We start from the raw sequence: 17,209 nt of genomic DNA, 5'->3' as shown, positions 1-17,209 counted from the left end.
GTAATAAATGCAAATATAAGGCAGCCTATATAATGTACAGCTAGGTTGACTAAAGAGTGACAGCATCCCCAAATCAGGTTGACTGTTCCCACGATGCCCACCCGTCTGCCAGAGAAAGGGCTTTACAGACATTACACCAGCTCATGTTACACCAGCCTATTATTATTATTATTATTATTATTATTATTATTATTATTAATTGTTCTAACTGTCCTGCTCAGCACCCCTACACATGAAACTACAGGACTAAACTGGGGACATAAAGCTGAAGAAACAAACTCACATTTGTCAAGCGTTCTAAGATGACAATGACTACAGAGATGCCCTGTATAGGCCTACTGTTGCTGGCTAGGTCGCTGTGAAACCAGATTTCTTCCATAACCTGCAAATTACTAGGGGTGGGAATCTCTTGGCACCTCACGATTCGATTCGATTCCGATTCAGAGGTCAACGATTCGATTCTAAACCGATTCTCGATTCTAAACCGATTATCGATTCTAAACCGATAAAACGATTATCGATGCATCTCGATTTTTAAAACATTTGAGTTTGCTACTCAGAGTCTCAAATCACTTCCTACTTTGTGTTTGATAATTAAAGAAAATCAACAGATCTATTTTTTTATTAGAGAAAAAGTGTGTCCTTGTCACAATTATGACTTTCTATGAACAATGCAATAATCGATGCAGCTTGCATTTCAACACAAAATAAATGTGTAAAAAAAATAAAAAAATAAATAAATATAAATTTTTTATTTATTTATTTTATTTGATAAAAAAATCGATTATGAACTTTTCTGAATCGAGACAGAATCGTTCTAGAGAGAATCGAGAGAAATTACAGCCCACAACCACACGAGAGAATTACCAAAGCAATGGCCCTATGAGACGAGATAAACCCTCTAAACGGTGTATTTGTTTGGGAAAACATAACTGCCCTATGAGACGAGATAAACCCTCTAAATTGTGTATTTGTTTGGGCAAACATAACTGCCCTATGAGACGAGATAAACCCTCTAAATTGTGTATTTGTTTGGGAAAACTAACATAACTGCCCTATGAGACGAGATGAACCCTCTAAACGGTGTATTTGTTTGGGCAAACATAACTGCCCTATGAGACGAGATAAACCCTCTAAATTGTGTATTTGTTTGGGAAAACTAACATAACTGCCCTATGAGACGAGATGAACCCTCTAAACGGTGTATTTGTTTGGGCAAACACACACACATCTCCCAAGTGAAGAGAACGAGCCACTTACCGTCCCGCGTCTATCAGGCTATCAAACAGACCCAGAGGGCCACTAATGCCCCCACTGGAACACCCCCTCCTGGCGGAAACACACCTGTTGCATCAGCTATTCCCCATGATGTGTGTCTGAAACACACCTGTTGCATCAGCTATTCCCCATGATGGGTGTCTGACCATCTAAAAGGGATGTTCTGTTCATTGCCACTAATGTGGGTATGGGGAAGACTTCCAAGGCTGGAGCTCAGGCTGAAGCTTCATGGGGAATGAAACGTGATCGGAAGAATGAAACGTGATCGGATCAAATCCATTTCCTCCCTACTCTGTCTAATGGAAGTAGGAAGCAGTCCGATTTTGTGACGTGCATTACTCCATACAAGAAGACAATAACAATAAGATACAGTTCCACTGTTGATTTATCTACTTCGATTAAAACACAAATGTCCTTTTTACCAGGCAAACAAACGGTAATTACCGGCTAACAGAAACCCTGTTGTGTGTGGAACTCACATTGCAGCCAATGGTGTGTGTGTGTGTGTGTGTGTGTGTGTGTGTGTGGTATTCACATTGCAGTGTGGAGTGTGTGTGTGCGCGCGCGCGTGCGTGCGTGCGTGTGTGTGTGCAATACCCACATCACAGTGCTCCCACTCGCACACGAAGGCCTCTCCCAGCTCGGTGATGAGGTTGCTGCTGTTGAGCTCCTGGCCGCAGCTGGGCAGCTCGGGGTGGGCCTGCAGCTGCTGACCGCCCACCACCTTCAGCTTGGCGTGGAAGACGTGGAAGTGCGAGTGCACTGCCAGCTCCTTAGGACTGCCCATGGCCAGGAACTCACAGCCGCGCCACAGGCAGGGGTAGTCGTCTGCACACACACATACACACACACACACACACACACACACACACACACACACATACATAAACCATAAGAGGCCCCGTCACCTGAGCACAAACGGCTGGTCTGGACGGGAAGCAGCAGCCCCTGACTATTTTGGTGCAGCAGGAGTTAGTGAGATATCGCTGTTTTGGTTCCAGTTAGGGAAGGTGGCAGTAATGCACCTAAAGTTGTTTGTCACCCACAATAACGGCACTGAATGGTGTGCTACATCACAGACCGGAAGAAGAGAAAGCTAATCCACTGACTGTACAAACAGTAATGTTCTACAGTTTCTTTACCATTATTTAGGTTAAAAGTCGCAGGTGTATCCATGTCGTCATACCCTTATAATAACATCTACAATCCTGTCAGTGGCGAAAACAAGCGGTTAACTTTGACATGCTGGCTTGCCTCGTAGGATGCCATTGTATGGCTGTTTTGCGGTTGCCGGTTTAAGTGATCTAACTAAATACTGGACCGATTTCGATTGTTAATTGTTCTCAGTAAAAAATTAGGAGCCAAGAAGATCTAAATTTAGGAACCAGCTTGAAAAATCCCAAAGCTGCCCTTTAAACAACGAAGGGAGAAGAAGAAGGAGTTCCTCCCGGGCGCTGATGAAACGTGTGGCGCTGTGAGATTGGATGCTACTGTTCGAACAGGAAAAACGTGCAAAGCCAGACTACTACAGCTGGCAAAAAGTTCTGTGTGGAACTCCTTTAAAAAATAAACGAAAATAAGGTGCAGTCAGCAACTAAAGTATAGGATAGAGTGTCTCTTCTTACCGAGGTCCTCCATGGCATCTCCCTCTCCCAGGTGATCCTTCAGGTGCTGGGACATGTGTTCGCTCAGGTCCTCCATCCTGGTGCCCTTGTAAGAGCAGGACCCCCACTCACACGCCACCACTATCGTGGACAGATCTTTTTTCCTGAGCTGCTCTTTACGTTTAGCCATCGTGACCTGAACACCCCAAACAAACAAACAATTTAGACTTCAATACTGTGCAAACAAATGCAGCGCCTCAGAGAACTTTATCGACAACAACTGTAAAGGTCTAAGTTTTACTACATTCCATCATCACAAAGTCAAACTGTCGAACAGCTATCCAACTCCTCTAACGAATGGTTTGGACATGTCTGATGATAAAGCCTAGCCTGTAGATAGTAAACTAATGACAGCTTCTTAGCAAACGTAAGAGTAACTTGAGCTGTTGACAAACGGTAAGGTGAAGGCTCCCATCATAAATTCACCGGTGTTTTACCTATTCATCAGAAGATATATTCAACAACACATCTCTAAAAACGAATTCAACATCTACACATATATGATACGTATACTAAACAGAAATGTATATGCGTTGAACAAGTTAATTATTTTTAGGAGGAGTAACGTTACTTACTCTACCGACACTACCAACCATAACAGCTACGTGTACCCAGCGACAATACCGCCGTTTGTCATTTTTTCAAAATAAAAGTTTACAGTTTGTCATCAGTTTTTAATTATACAACGATAAAAAAGCGGAGTTAACTGCATGTTCTAAACGTAGACGTTATAAAATAAAATCCAAGCTGGAAAAAAGATTGCCTTTTTAAATTCAAAGAACACAGTGTTGTTCAGCTGAAAAGGTCAAAAATGTTACCTACAGGAGAAAAGGTGTTTGAACATCTCCATGAGTCTCTCCACCTGCTTGAGACTGGGAGTTAAAAGGTAGGCCTTTTAAGAAAATATATACATAATGAGGACTGAATAACTTTTGTAGGTACCAGGGGATATGAAGCCCCACTGAGTCACATACAGTAGGCCTACAGTCTTCGCCTACAGACACACAGTTAGACCTCCTGTGTCTTCTGATAAAGTTGTGAAGTCCAGGAGTAATCACCGTGTGTTTGCTTCTCTTTGATACCACTTGTGGTTCTGTATCCCGAGGAGTGTTGGGATGGCATAATTTGTTCAGCAGATGCCACTGTTTTAAATAGTCTAAATATTGCACATATGTATTTCTGTGTCTGTGTGTGTTAACAATATTGCATATCCATATGTATTTTAAATAGGTCACATAATATTCACAATTTATGCAGTCATTTATGGAGTGTGTAAATGTGCCCCGCCCGTGGTGTAAAATGCAACTTTCTGGATGTGGTGATTTATAATAGATTACACGGATAAATATATGACAATAAACAATGAAAACCGAAATTCTGTGTAGCCTACCTACCCTTCACATTGCATGGTTATTTGCTAAATGATTCTGCTAAAATGACAAAATTCGCAGATACAATATACAGTGTATTTATCTAGGTTAGTTGGCAGCACATGACGAACAAAATGTTGAAACAGTTGTCTACCCAGGTTTAAAAAAAAAAAAGCTTTTTGTGACCTTTTATTTTGACGCTTTTGCCGCCATATTTTCGGCTATTGTCGCATATTGGCGCTAGCCCCACGGAACTATCTCACTTGTCCATGAATTGAGTTCTTCTTCTTCAGTTGTTGCCATTTTGGCGGGATTGGACAAACTGTCTCTACTGCCACCATGTGGGTCGACAGTTCATAGTGCAAGGATAATCAAATGCTCCTAAAACCTCCTACATCAAGTAACTCTACAAGCGCAGGGATTTGCAGTATTTCTCTGCTTTGTATACATTATACATTCCTTGATTAAAGTGTTTCCATGCATTTATTTTAACTTGCACAGGTCTAGTGTAATAATAGGCCATAAGCTGAAAACCAGATGGTAGAAACTTTGTATTTTTTTAATCATGCATCATTACTGTAAGTCTAAATCCATTTTTGACAACAAAACTGCCCCTTCAGTTCCTACCGAATGGCTCGTGTGTTTCATGTTCCTCATACGACTGATGAAGGACACATCAGCACATGACCCGGTTGGCCCAGCTCCAGGGCCCAGAGCTTAGGGAGTTAACACTCAAGGTTCTTTAGGGAGTTAACACTCAAGGTTCTTTAGGGAGCTAACACTCAAGGTTATTTAGGGAGCCAACACTCAAGGTTCTTTAGGGAGCCAACACTCAAGGTTCTTTCATGTGGTGTTAGTGTTAGTCACTGATGCACCCTGGGAGGAACTCTCTCCATCCCCTACAGTTAGTATGTCTAGAGGAACTCACCCCATCCCCTACAGTTAGTATGTCTAGAGCAGTGGTCCCCCCCCCCCGTTGAAAAAAAAAAGTTTTCCTTTTCACCTAGATAGGTAGATTGATGGCTTAAAATGAGTGAATAATATGTGCCACAAGTGACCCAAACCTTCTAAGGTTGTTGTTTGCCAGCCATCAACAGAACAGAAGACTAAAAAAACATTATTTGCAGGCGATTGGGAAGATGAGCGAATTCATTTGGAGGTCTGTGTTGAATAGGGGGGCGTGGCCGGAGCGGAGTTCAGCACAGACGTGACATTTTCTCAGTGGTTTTGTTTTCTAATTAATGCTTGTTCATCGTTGCGATTGTTGTTGTGTTTATAAGAACGAAATACAGCCTTGCAGGACAAAATACAGGGGAATTTGGGCGATTTTGATGCACAAAATGATGTTTCCGTCTGAAAGTTGCAATTCTGTTTCAAACGGTACATTCTGCGAATTCCGTCCGTTTTCTGTTATTGCGGAAATTTTCTCCCCGCGTACCCCCTGAACCACTTCGCGTAGCCCTGGGGGTACGCGTACCCCAGTTTGGGAACCGATGGTCTAGAGGAACTCTCCCTGGGAGGAACTCTCTCCATCCCCTACAGTTAGTATGTCTAGAGGAACTCTCCCTGGGAGGAACTCTCCCCATCCCCTACAGTTAGTATGTCTAGAGGAACTCTTTGATGTGCAGTGCAAGTGTACCTCATACCTTACTGGACCCGTGGGCCCGTGGGCTTGGGATCCACCCCTGGTTCTGGGTTTGGGATCCATCCCTGGTTCTGGGCTTGGGATCCATCCCTGGTTCTGGGCCCAGTGCAGTAAACTGACTGGAGGGCCCCGCAGTGTGACATCATGCTGCCCCGCCTCTTGGGTCCCATTGAATATTTCATACAGCGCACCAAACACAGAGACCTGAGAGGGATGAATAATTCACACCATTTGGCACAGATGAGTGAGTGTGTGTGTGTGTGTGTGTGTGTGTGAGCCCCAGACAGCCTCTCCTAAGGCACAGATGAGTGTGTGTGTGTGTGTGTGTGTGTGTGTGTGTGTGTGTGAGCCCCAGACAGCCTCTCCTAAGGCACAGATGAGTGAGCCCCAGACAGCCTCTCCTAAGGTGCAGGCCCTCATCAGGGCAGCCCATTCAAACGGCAGCCAAAGGGTCCTCATGGCTCTCGTGCTCACTTCTCTGCCGCTGAGGAAGGCATTATTGGATTCAGGTCACTGTTCACTGTCATATGCGGAGTATTCCGGCCATGTTGTATTCAGGTCACTGTTCACTGTCACATGTGGAGTATGTCGGCCATGTTGTGGGAGAACATCAGTGTGGCTGGACCGGCAACAACACAATGTTTCACAGCATTGATGTTCATTCTTAGCCTGACGATGTCATACTCATAATTCTAGTCAGAATATGAGTCTGATACCGCTCCGTTGGGCTGTAATTATGGGGCGTGTTTCAACCGAACCAGGAAAAAAAAATGCCTCTTCGCTCAATTGGATATATCTAGAACCAATCAGAGCAACGTAGTATGACCATAACGTAGACCATGGGGCCAGCTGATACATTAAACTTTTACCGGATCCCGTAGGAAGGACGGCAAAAACATCTTTTCGATCGACAAATGCCTTGATCGCGTTTATCTGTTCCTCTTTCAAAATGAATGTGCTGTCAATGTCTTCTAAAACAGACTCGAATTTCCACATTTCAGCTCTCCAACGGCAGCCATGTTTGTTGAAAACGAATTCACCCCAAAAGCTCTTTGGTGACGTGGTTGATTAGGTTAGGGTTGATCATCTGTCCATCATCGTATAAAGCCCGCCCTGACAATTTGATTGGTCTATCTATCTCCTCATAGATTTTTGTGAGGAGATAGTTTCTCCCCAACGGAGCGACACCAGACCGAACTTCCCGACCTAAATGTTTGTGGGCGTGGCTAAATTCGTCTGGCATCCAGGCTAGTTCATTCTATTAATGTTCTTTGTTTGTGGCAGAATGTAATCGTTTGCTTTTGCAAAGAATCAATGCATTTCAATTCAAAGCCTTATACAGAATAATGAGTTGGGCCCACCCTTCAAACAGTACACACAAGCAGCCAGCATACTAACAATATTTACTTGCAGATTAAATGTTCACAGTCCATATCATTCTCCAGAGAGTGTAAGTCTTATTGGTGGACACAGGCCTTTTAAATGAACACGGAGTGTAAGTCTTATTGGTGGACACAGGCCATACTGGAGGAGGATTAAGGATAAGATAACCCATCAGAGCTGATGGAGTATGGATGCATATTTCATAAAGATTTCATGGCTGCATAATTCAACACAGTGCAGTCATGCTGCTCCTTGGGAATTTGCATACACAACACTACACCAAACACAAAACAACACCAAACACAAAACAACACTATACACAACACACAAAACAACACCTAACACAACACAACACCGAACAGCAAACTCATGTGTAGGGACTCCTTACATGTCTAGTATTATGTTCCACAAATGAAGAAGAAAAGGAGGACACCATGTGCACAGTTTTCACAATGTTTTAATCGTTTCATCCATAGCAAGCTGAAAACACAAGCAAGTTACAGCAGACCAGTGAATGCACAAGCCTCCCAGGACTCAAAATCTCCTCGCGTTTCCTGTGTCTAACGCCTCACCACTCAAACAGCACACGTTTGGTAGCACCACTCAAACAGCACACGTTTGGTAGCACCAGTGTAGGGGCGGGGGGATGGAGGGAGGGGGGGGGGGGTCAGCACATCATGAGAATAGCAGAGGGGCACGGAGCAGCTGGACAGCCGGACACAGAGCCAGCACCGGGCCGGAACAGAGCCGGGCTGGGTCAGCTGCTCTCTGGCACCATGGGCCTAAAGCTGTATGACAACGACACAAGGCTCTCACCCTGCAAAGCACAGCGGGGAGGCGGAGGCAGGGGGGCGGGGGGGGTTTGGAGAAGGCAGTCAGTGACGGGTGGACTCTAATAGCAGCAGCCTCTGGCTACCATGAAGCGGTTCTGTCTGAGAGACAGCAGAAAACAGCACCAGGGCGGGGGCGAGGGCGGGGGTGGGTCAAGCAAGCTAACAGAGAATACGTGTTGTCATGGACACAGAGAAACCACACCCACTCCCTCACTTCAGACAGACACACTCAGACTCATATGGGGGTTTGTGGGGCAGGCGGGGGGTGGGGGGGGGATTAATTTCTTCATTTCATCTCAAATCAGGTTTCACCAGATAGCCACACCCATGATGGCCACACCCATGCGGATATGAGCTGAATGATCTCATGTGTTATGGGATGTCTGTCAGTAGATTTATCCAAACAAGTATAGAAACACAGATATCCGTATAAATGAAGGTACAACACATTTTAAGCCTCAGTGCCTCTCTCACACAAGACAAACATGATTTGAAATGGATTTGTTCGCTTTTTAGCACTGAAATGCTCATCTATGTGACAGTGGTATACATTTGGAGACGCTCCTATTGAGCACTAACCACTGTGAAAGCTCATACATCCAAGATGGCAGCCAACACTGGACCAGGTCTGGCTCAGGTTTAGACCAGGTCTAGTTTAGGTTTAGACCAGGTCTGGTTCAGGTCTGGCTCAGGTTTGGCTCAGGTCTGGCTCAGGTTTGTGGTTCTTGTGGACCAGGGCCAGATATGTTCTAGAGTCAGCTCTAACCTGGGATGGACGAGGCGAAATGTTTGTTTGCAGAAAGTGAGGCTGCCTTTCCTATCGTAATATAATATATCGTGTAAGCATGCAGGTAAAAAGATTAGCTAGATTTGAATAATATTACTTACAGCAGGGCCTACTGAAGATGTGGTGATAATTGACATAACTAACTACCCCTAAGTGTGTTTCTTGTGGTGTTTCTAGTAAAGAGCAGGCCTGAGAGAGGCCTTCAGTGGCTGGCTGCTTCAGTGGTAACGTGTCGATGTGACATCACTGTTGCTTGAGTGAGATATTACGTGTCATCAAATAGTTGCCAATTCAGGTGGAGTGACTGAGGTGAATTTTGTAGTGTGAGAAATCCAGACGCAGAGCTACCCAATCCTCTCTCTAACGGGGAAATATGGACTCAGTCTCCTGTTAGACCAGATACCCCTACCGTCCTGATGGACCCTGAGCCCTCTGAACCTCTAATGAGCATCAAGAAACGGGGATACTCTTACGGGGATACTCTCCTAGGTCGAGCCCAGAGGCAGGCAGCGGTTCAGGGGCGCAGCCAGAAACAGCTGAAGAGGAAGAGCCTCAGGGCCATGGCAGAGACAGACAGGCAGAGACAGACAGACAGACAGACAGACAGACAGACACTCTTTATGGCTAATGCAGTGATATAGGAGCCCGGAGAGGACAATCAGAGTGACAGATGGCAGGATTGACTCTGCCAGCACAGATGCCAGAGGAGAGGAAGGAAGAGAGGAGAGAAGAGAAGAGAAGAGAAGAGAAGAGAAGAGAAGAGAGAGAGAGAAGAGAGAGAAGAGAAGAGAGGAGAAGAGAAGAGAAGAGAAGAGAAGAGAAGAGAAGAGAAGAGAAGAGAGGAGAGGAGAGGAGAGGAGGAGAGGAGAAGAAAGGAGAAGAGAGGAGAGGAGAGAAGAGGAGAGAAGAGGAGAGGAGAGGAGAGGAGAGAAGAGAAGAGGAGAGGAGAGGAGAGGAGAGGAGAGGAGAGGAGAGGAGAGGAGAGGAGAGAGGAGAGGAGAGGAGAGACGGGAGGAGAGAAGAAGAGAGGAGAGGAGAGGGTTTACTGGCAGACAAGGGGCAAAAGAGGGTAGGAGAATCCTCTGTTTCCCACCGGGGCATAACCTGACTCCCCACATCAGCGTGTGTAAAGTGCACCAGGTGTTACTCCTTCCCCTCGGCCAGTCTGTTGATCATCTCTTTGCTCTGTTTGCTGACGGCGGCGTCTGCGTCTGCGTCTGCGTCTGCGTCTGCGATGGCGATGGCATCAGGGTCTGACTGGAGGCTGATCACAGAGCTCTTCTTCTTGGGTGGCTGGCTCTTCTCCGTCTGCTTCTCCTTGGCCTTCTTCATCTGTTTGCTGTGGCTTGTGGGTGTGGTGCTCTTCTTGGGCTTGGTCTTCTCCACCTGGGCAGGACACAAACAAGGTCTGGATTAGCAGGAAGAGGCCCGTGGCCAGGCCCCGGCTGGGGTTCAGTCAGGCTGTTTCACCGACAGCGCTGCTAAACTCATCGGGGTCGGGGGTCAAACTGCCTGTCTGAACTCCAGCCGAGTGAATGCAGGTCCAAGCAGACTAGCCTCCGGAGGCCGTGAGACAGAGAGGGCATGTCCAAGCAGACTAGCCTCTGGAGGCCGTGAGACAGACGTACTCACTTCTACATGGGATGGGGGAGTTCAGTATAGTGATGCAGTATTCCTTGTATATGAAATTTCTTTCAATACAAAACTGTATTTTCTGTTAGTAGTCTGGAGAGGTTAACAGAAAGAAAGAGGGTGAGGTTTGGAGTCCTACATTGTGCCAATCTCTGGCTCTGTTTCAGCAAACTCAACACAAATGACACAACACAAACCACCACATCACCAGCAGCAGCACATTATTTCAGTTACACAACTGAAATCAGAAGTGCCAGATTGGACACTTGCTTAGCCGTGAGATGTCAAAGTCAAGGGTCAAAAGTCACATATAAGTCACATATCTTATATTCACTGGCATGGTTAACCTAGTTCAACTATTTAAGTGCTATTCATTATTGGGACCATCACATAGTCCATATACTATGTGGTTTATATATGCCACCGTGGGATTTACTGCTTCCAGTGCTTTGTGTTTGAGCGCTGAAGGAGCCGAACAGATGATCTATATATCTGTCATTTGTGCTGGTTTGCTGCGGTGCGAACATAGGGCCCCGTAAGTTATACAGCTGCATGCAGAACGAGGCATCTCATTCGTCTGAGTGAGACAGTGGAGCGTGTAGACCTCCAGAGAGTGGCTATGCAACAAGACCTCAATCCTTCCCATCATGTGTGTGTGTGTTATGAGCCTCAATCCTTCCCATCATGTATGTGTGTGTGTGTGTGTTATGAGCCTCAATCCTTCCCATCATGTATGTGTGTGTGTGTTATGAGCCTCAATCCTTCCCATCATGTATGTGTGTGTGTGTGTGTGTGTTATGAGCCTCAATCCTTCCCATCATGTATGTGTGTGTGTGTTTTGAGCCTCAATCCTTCCCATCATGTGTATGTGTGTGTGTGTTTTGAGCCTCAATCCTTCCCATCATGTGTGTGTGTGTTTTGAGCCTCAATCCTTCCCATCATGTGTGTGTGTGTGTGTTATGAGCCTCAATCCTTCCCATCATGTATGTGTGTGTGTGTGTGTTATGAGCCTCAATCCTTCCCATCATGTATGTGTGTGTGTGTGTGTTATGAGCCTCAATCCTTCCCATCATGTATGTGTGTGTGTGTGTGTTATGAGCCTCAATCCTTCCCATCATGTATGTGTGTGTGTGTTTTGAGCCTCAATCCTTCCCATCATGTATGTGTGTGTGTGTTTTGAGCCTCAATCCTTCCCATCATGTGTGTGTGTGTTTTGAGCCTCAATCCTTCCCATCGTGTGTGTGTGTGTGTGTGTTATGAGCCTCAATCCTTCCCATCATGTATGTGTGTGTGTGTGTGTGTGTGTTATGAGCCTCAACCCTTCCCATCATGTGTGTGTGTGTGTGTGTGTGTGTGTTTTGAGCCTCAATCCTTCCCATCATGTGTGTGTGTGTGTGTTATGAGCCTCAATCCTTCCCATCATGTGTATGTGTGTGTTATGAGCCTCAATTCTTCCCATCATGCACCTGTGTGTTATGGGCCTCAATCCTTCCCATCATGTGTGTGTGTGTGTTGTGTTGTGTGTGTTATGAGCCTCAATCCTTCCCATCATGTGTGTGTGTGTTATGAGCCTCAATCTTCCCATCATGCACCTGTGTGTTATGGGCCTCAATCCTTCCCATCATGTGTGTGTGTATTATGAGCCTCAATCCTTCCCATCATGTGTGTGTGTGTGTGTGTGTGTATGTTATGAGCCTCAATCCTTCCATCATGTGTGTGTGTGTGGTGTGTGTTATGAGCCTCAATCCTTCCCATCATGTGTGTGTGTGTGTGTGTGTGTGTGTTATGAGCCTCAATCCTTCCCATCATGTGTGTGTGTGTGTGTGTGTGTGTTATGAGCCTCAATCCTTCCCATCATGTGTGTGTGTGTGTGTGTTATGAGCCTCAATCCTTCCCATCATGTGTGTGTGTGTGTTATGAGCCTCAATGAGCCTCAATCCTTCCCATCATGCACCTGTGTATTATGAGCCTCAATCCTTCCCATCATGCAACTCAACTTATCAGCTCATCCATCCAATGAGGATGCCAGGGGGACCTGGAGTGAGGCTTGTCTCATCCAATGAGGATGCCAGGGTGACCTGGAGTAAGGCTGTCGCTGAGAGGCTGGTCTCACCACAACAAGAGATCTCGTAAGTGGTCCGAAGTAATCAAATGATGAAAGCATGTTCTGATATCCTAAATGTAAATGCACATTCTAAAACCCCCAAATGAATCGTCCAAAAGTGTGCATGATTGAAGTGTGATGCGTGAGTGTTTGGAGAGGGTTCTGGCCTCAGGGCCTTGTGGAAGGATTGACTGTGGTCTTGTGTGTGTGTTCTGTGTGTGTGTGTGTGTGGTCGTGTGTGTGATCCTGTCCTGCTGACTGAGGGTGCGGTTAGAGTGAACAAGGCCCAGTCCTACTCCATGCTCCACACACACTTACAACACACACACACGAACACACACACACAACACACACACACACACACACACACACACACACACACACACACACACACACACACACAACAACACACACACACACACACACACAACACACACACACAGACACAGAAACACACACACACTTACAACACATACACACACACGCACACACACACAGAACACACACACACACACACTTACAACACACACACACACAACAAACAAAACACACACACACACACACAGAAACACTCATACACACACACACTCACACACAACACACACACACACACACACACTCACAACACACACCTGACTAGAGCAGGTCTAGAACAGAGCTGCTGTCACTGTCAGAGCCGTCCTATGAGAGTGAGAGAGGGAGGGGCTACATCAACACAGAACACGCACAAGCATCAGCTCTCTTCCTGGCGTGAAGTGAAGCGCCATCTATTGGTACATTAGCAGTATAGCATGATAGCATTAGCATTAGACTCGCTTCTCTTTTGCTGTTGTTATGAAAACTTCAATGAAAAGAGCAGCATGAGAGTTTCACATGTTCTGCACCTAAAGCGCTTCAAGCCTCTGGGCTCAGAACAGCTAGATGTTCATGGTAAGCCTCCACGTTCCATCCTTGTGGCACTCTGAGATTCTTCTGAATGAAGAGTGCATTACAAATTAAAGGAATTATTATTATTATTATATATGCTAAAGACATACGGATGGGCTGAACCTACACTTCCTGTTCACTACTGTTTCTCATGGTACATGTTCAAACTGAACCCTCAGTTACACCTGGGTGGCTCAGAACAAATATTCTCCATTACTGTGAGAAAAATGTTACACAGAGGAAACGGCATGTCTCCAAAATATTTAGTTTCATCCCTGCATAAACTAGTGAAAGACTGAAGCCTGGATTGAGTATAAAATCACATATTTATAACAATGCATTTAAGAGCATGTTCAGAAATATCCATGACAGGACCGAACACAGATCGGTCTGACTGCAGAGGGGTGCAGTTCGCCCTCCCTGCAGCAGGGGGCAGTGTTTGGCTACATGTGTGTTACCTTGCCAGTGTCCTTCCTGGGCTCGTTGTAGAGGCTGCGTATCCGGCGGCGGTCCAACTGCTTGTTGTCCTGCGGCGCTCCCTGCACCCCCTTGAAGTTGGAGCTGTAGCTGGTCTCCAGGCTGGTGGCCTTCTCACTGGTGGCCTTCTCACTGCTGGGCGCCGCGTACTGGGACTTGGCTCTCATGGGTCTCACCGGCTTCACGTCAGTGTAGGCCTTAAACTCCGTCCTAAAACACCACAGACACAGATCATCACTGGTCAAAGTGTAGGCCTTAAACTCCGTCCTAAAACACCAAGACACAGATCATCACTGGCCTCTGTAGGCCTCTGTCTATGTGTCTATGACCATGTGTCTATGACCATGTGTCCTTTGCTGAGGGAACCCTGGGAGGACCGCAGCTCAGACGTGACTCATCAGATTCCTCTCAGGAGTCCAGAGAGGAAACAAACACTACGCCTATTCAGAGCCCAGCCTCAGCCTCAGACTGACACACACACACACACACACACACCACACACCCACACACACACACACACAACACACACACAGACATACATACTCACACTCATACACAGACATACATCCATACACACACACACAAACACATGTAAACATACAGAAACAGACCAACACACACACAATAGGTAACTTAAAAGTCTAAAATGGATTAAAAACACAAACACACACACACACACCTCATTGTAACACAGGGCCTTAACCAGGCTGCCCAACAGAGCTCCACTGACGACGCCTACATGACCTTGCCCTGACCCTAGAGACCATGTAGGGAGGGGGGGGTCTCAGACGCTCAGATGCATTTGGTTGTTTATTTCCAGGCCCCATCCTCAGCCCCGACCCCCCAACCCCCCCCCGACCCCCCCATCCTCAGCCCCGACCCCCCCGCCCCCAGCTTGCCTTATGGCTATTTGATTCTGTAACATGATAAGGGAGGAACAAAGCAGGGGGTAGGAGTGGGGGGGCAGGGAGTAGGAGTGGGTGGGTGGGGAATCGATCCTGCTGCAGCTGTGTGTGTGTGTGTGTGTGTGTGGTTTGAGTTTCTGGTTATATTAGAGTGGTGGGAGAGGAGCTGCAGCCATGGGACCAGCGAGCAAGCAGCGTCCACGAATACACACACACACACACACACACACACACACACACACTGCGCTCTCCTCACGCAGACACTACAGGCCTGCCGCCGTGGCTCTGCTGTGCTCAAGACAGGTGACATTATATCACTGATTCATGTTCATGTATTTGGACTTTACAGTGAGATGTGTGTGAGGAAACACACACTCAAACACATGTGCTCACATGAATACAAACACACACGCGCACACGCGCACACATGCACACGCGCACACACACACACACACACACACACACACACACAACACGCACACACACACACGCACACGCACACACACACACACACGCACTCACACACACACACAATCACCTGTATGAGCTTCCAGACTTGATCTGTCTGTTGACTGCATCTGCAGCAGCCCTGCCTTTCCCCTCCCGTACTTTCCCCTCCGACGCCTCCTCCGGTGCCTCCTCCTGACCCAAGCTTGCAGCTCTGGCTCTTCTCTGCATCCTTCTCCTTCTTCAGCACTTTCTCTTCCCTCTCCTTCGTCTCTTTCTCCTGCTGCTTCTCCCTCAATCTCGCATTTCTCCACGCCTGTGTCCACCTCTGTGACAGCCTGCTCCTTAGCAGAGGGCACTGCGCTCTCTGAAGGCAGACCTTGGTGGGGCTAGCTTTTGGGATCCAGGGGTGGTCACCCTTTTTGGGGATGGGCCATGGCTTGTAATCCTTTTTGATACTGACTCTCATTGTTGAAGGGGGCCCCGGAGGGGTGGTACTGGTCTCGCGGTTTGCAGCTGCGCTCCGGGCGCACCTTCCAAGCCTTAAAGTCCTGACGCATCACAGACGAGCTCGAGCCCTCATCACCCAATGCGGCACTCGCGTGCTGGAGCCGTCTTCGTTGCAGATTCCTGCTCGCTCGCGGGAGGCATGCGCCTCTCTAGCGACTGGCCGGTCTCTACGCTGCGGGTGCACATGCTGCCCCTCGGCCACGTCCGAGTATTTCGTAAAGACCAAACGGCACCGCGATGTCCGCTTTGTCTAACTCACTCCAATAGCGGTTAATGCAGCAAGCCCTTGTGATGCAGGGCCATGCCATGATTGCTTATTAGCAACGGGGGGATCACTTAGCTTTACTACTGGAGTTGTAGGCTATTGAATAGCGAAATCCTTCTGTTTTAGATCTCAACCGTATGAAATGGAATACGTGTCCAACAGTCTTCTAGTTCGTTTGGTTATTGTATTCTTTTTCCTCAAAACTCGATCTCATGTCTACACAAGAGAGACAATGTCCGCGTTGTCTGCGTTCTGCTTGAATAAATTACAAGGCTCCTGGTTGTAGTTTTAGCTCTGAAATTGACTCATCGATCTGGCAGTTTCTCCGATTTGGAGACTCGTGTGGTGTGACCGCACCCCGTTTGGTCAGACTCGGAAGATGCTGAGGCTTGGCACATCGGGCATCACCTGCACCCGCCACAGCAGCGGAGGCGACGCCCCTCGTTTAACCCTTCATGGTCTTTGATACTTATCTAGACGGTGCGTCAAACGAATCTCAAAGCTGCTCCCTTTTTGACATTTTAACCTCTTCAAAAGCACGACAGTTAATTCGATGTTGTCTGTGAGATATGTTTAATATATATGTACAGTATATATATATATATATTTCGTATACGAATATAGAATATGTCTGCTCAACGCCACACATTGATCAGTAGTCTGGTGCGCCACCTAGTGGCCTTTGCTGCAATAGCCTAGTTGCTGCATGAGAGCAGGTAAGATCATCTGAATTTGAGGAATCTGCTCAAGGCTGTTCTCATGTAGTTACAAATAATCAAAACGTAAAAGTGGTGAAAGAGGTGGCTCTGTGAAGGTGCGATTAACAGCTGCCTCAGCCCTCAGTGTGTGCTGCCCCTCAAAACTGATAAAACACAAAATGTCTGCTTCTGTGTCTGACACCATCTCTGGCTTCTCAGAGAACAGGGACATGTGAAATGTCCTCCAAGGCGCCATACTCAGATAATCTGAGTGACTCATGAAG

At 46.8% G+C, this 17,209-nt stretch overlaps 1 protein-coding gene and 1 pseudogene across 3 annotated transcripts in view; both read right to left on the bottom strand.

Moving 5' to 3' along the window:
• The window catches only part of LOC105903780 (histone H4 transcription factor-like), a 7,954-nt gene extending 4,141 nt beyond the window's left edge, over positions 1 to 3,813 (bottom strand). Inside the window, exons 1-3 of one of the 3 annotated variants that reach the window (XM_031584287.2) lie at positions 3,765 to 3,813; positions 2,904 to 3,078; positions 1,880 to 2,106 (exon numbers count right to left, since the gene is read on the bottom strand). In XM_031584287.2, the coding sequence (XP_031440147.1) occupies positions 1,880 to 2,106; positions 2,904 to 3,072 (396 nt within the window). In that variant the 5' untranslated portion in view covers positions 3,073 to 3,078; positions 3,765 to 3,813. Of the gene's footprint in view, positions 1 to 1,879; positions 2,107 to 2,903; positions 3,079 to 3,379; positions 3,491 to 3,517; positions 3,573 to 3,764 lie in introns of those variants that run through there. The other 2 variants (XM_031584286.2, XM_012831576.3) reach the window with 2 other exon arrangements.
• A 6,152-nt stretch (positions 3,814 to 9,965) lies between these two features.
• On the bottom strand, positions 9,966 to 16,343 carry LOC122133649 (annotated as a pseudogene).
• Positions 16,344 to 17,209: the final 866 nt, after the last annotated feature.

Source organism: Clupea harengus, chromosome 17, assembly GCF_900700415.2.
Source record: "Clupea harengus chromosome 17, Ch_v2.0.2, whole genome shotgun sequence".
NCBI classification, from domain to species: Eukaryota; Metazoa; Chordata; class Actinopteri; order Clupeiformes; family Clupeidae; genus Clupea; species Clupea harengus.
This window is presented reverse-complemented; position numbering and strand designations above follow the sequence as displayed.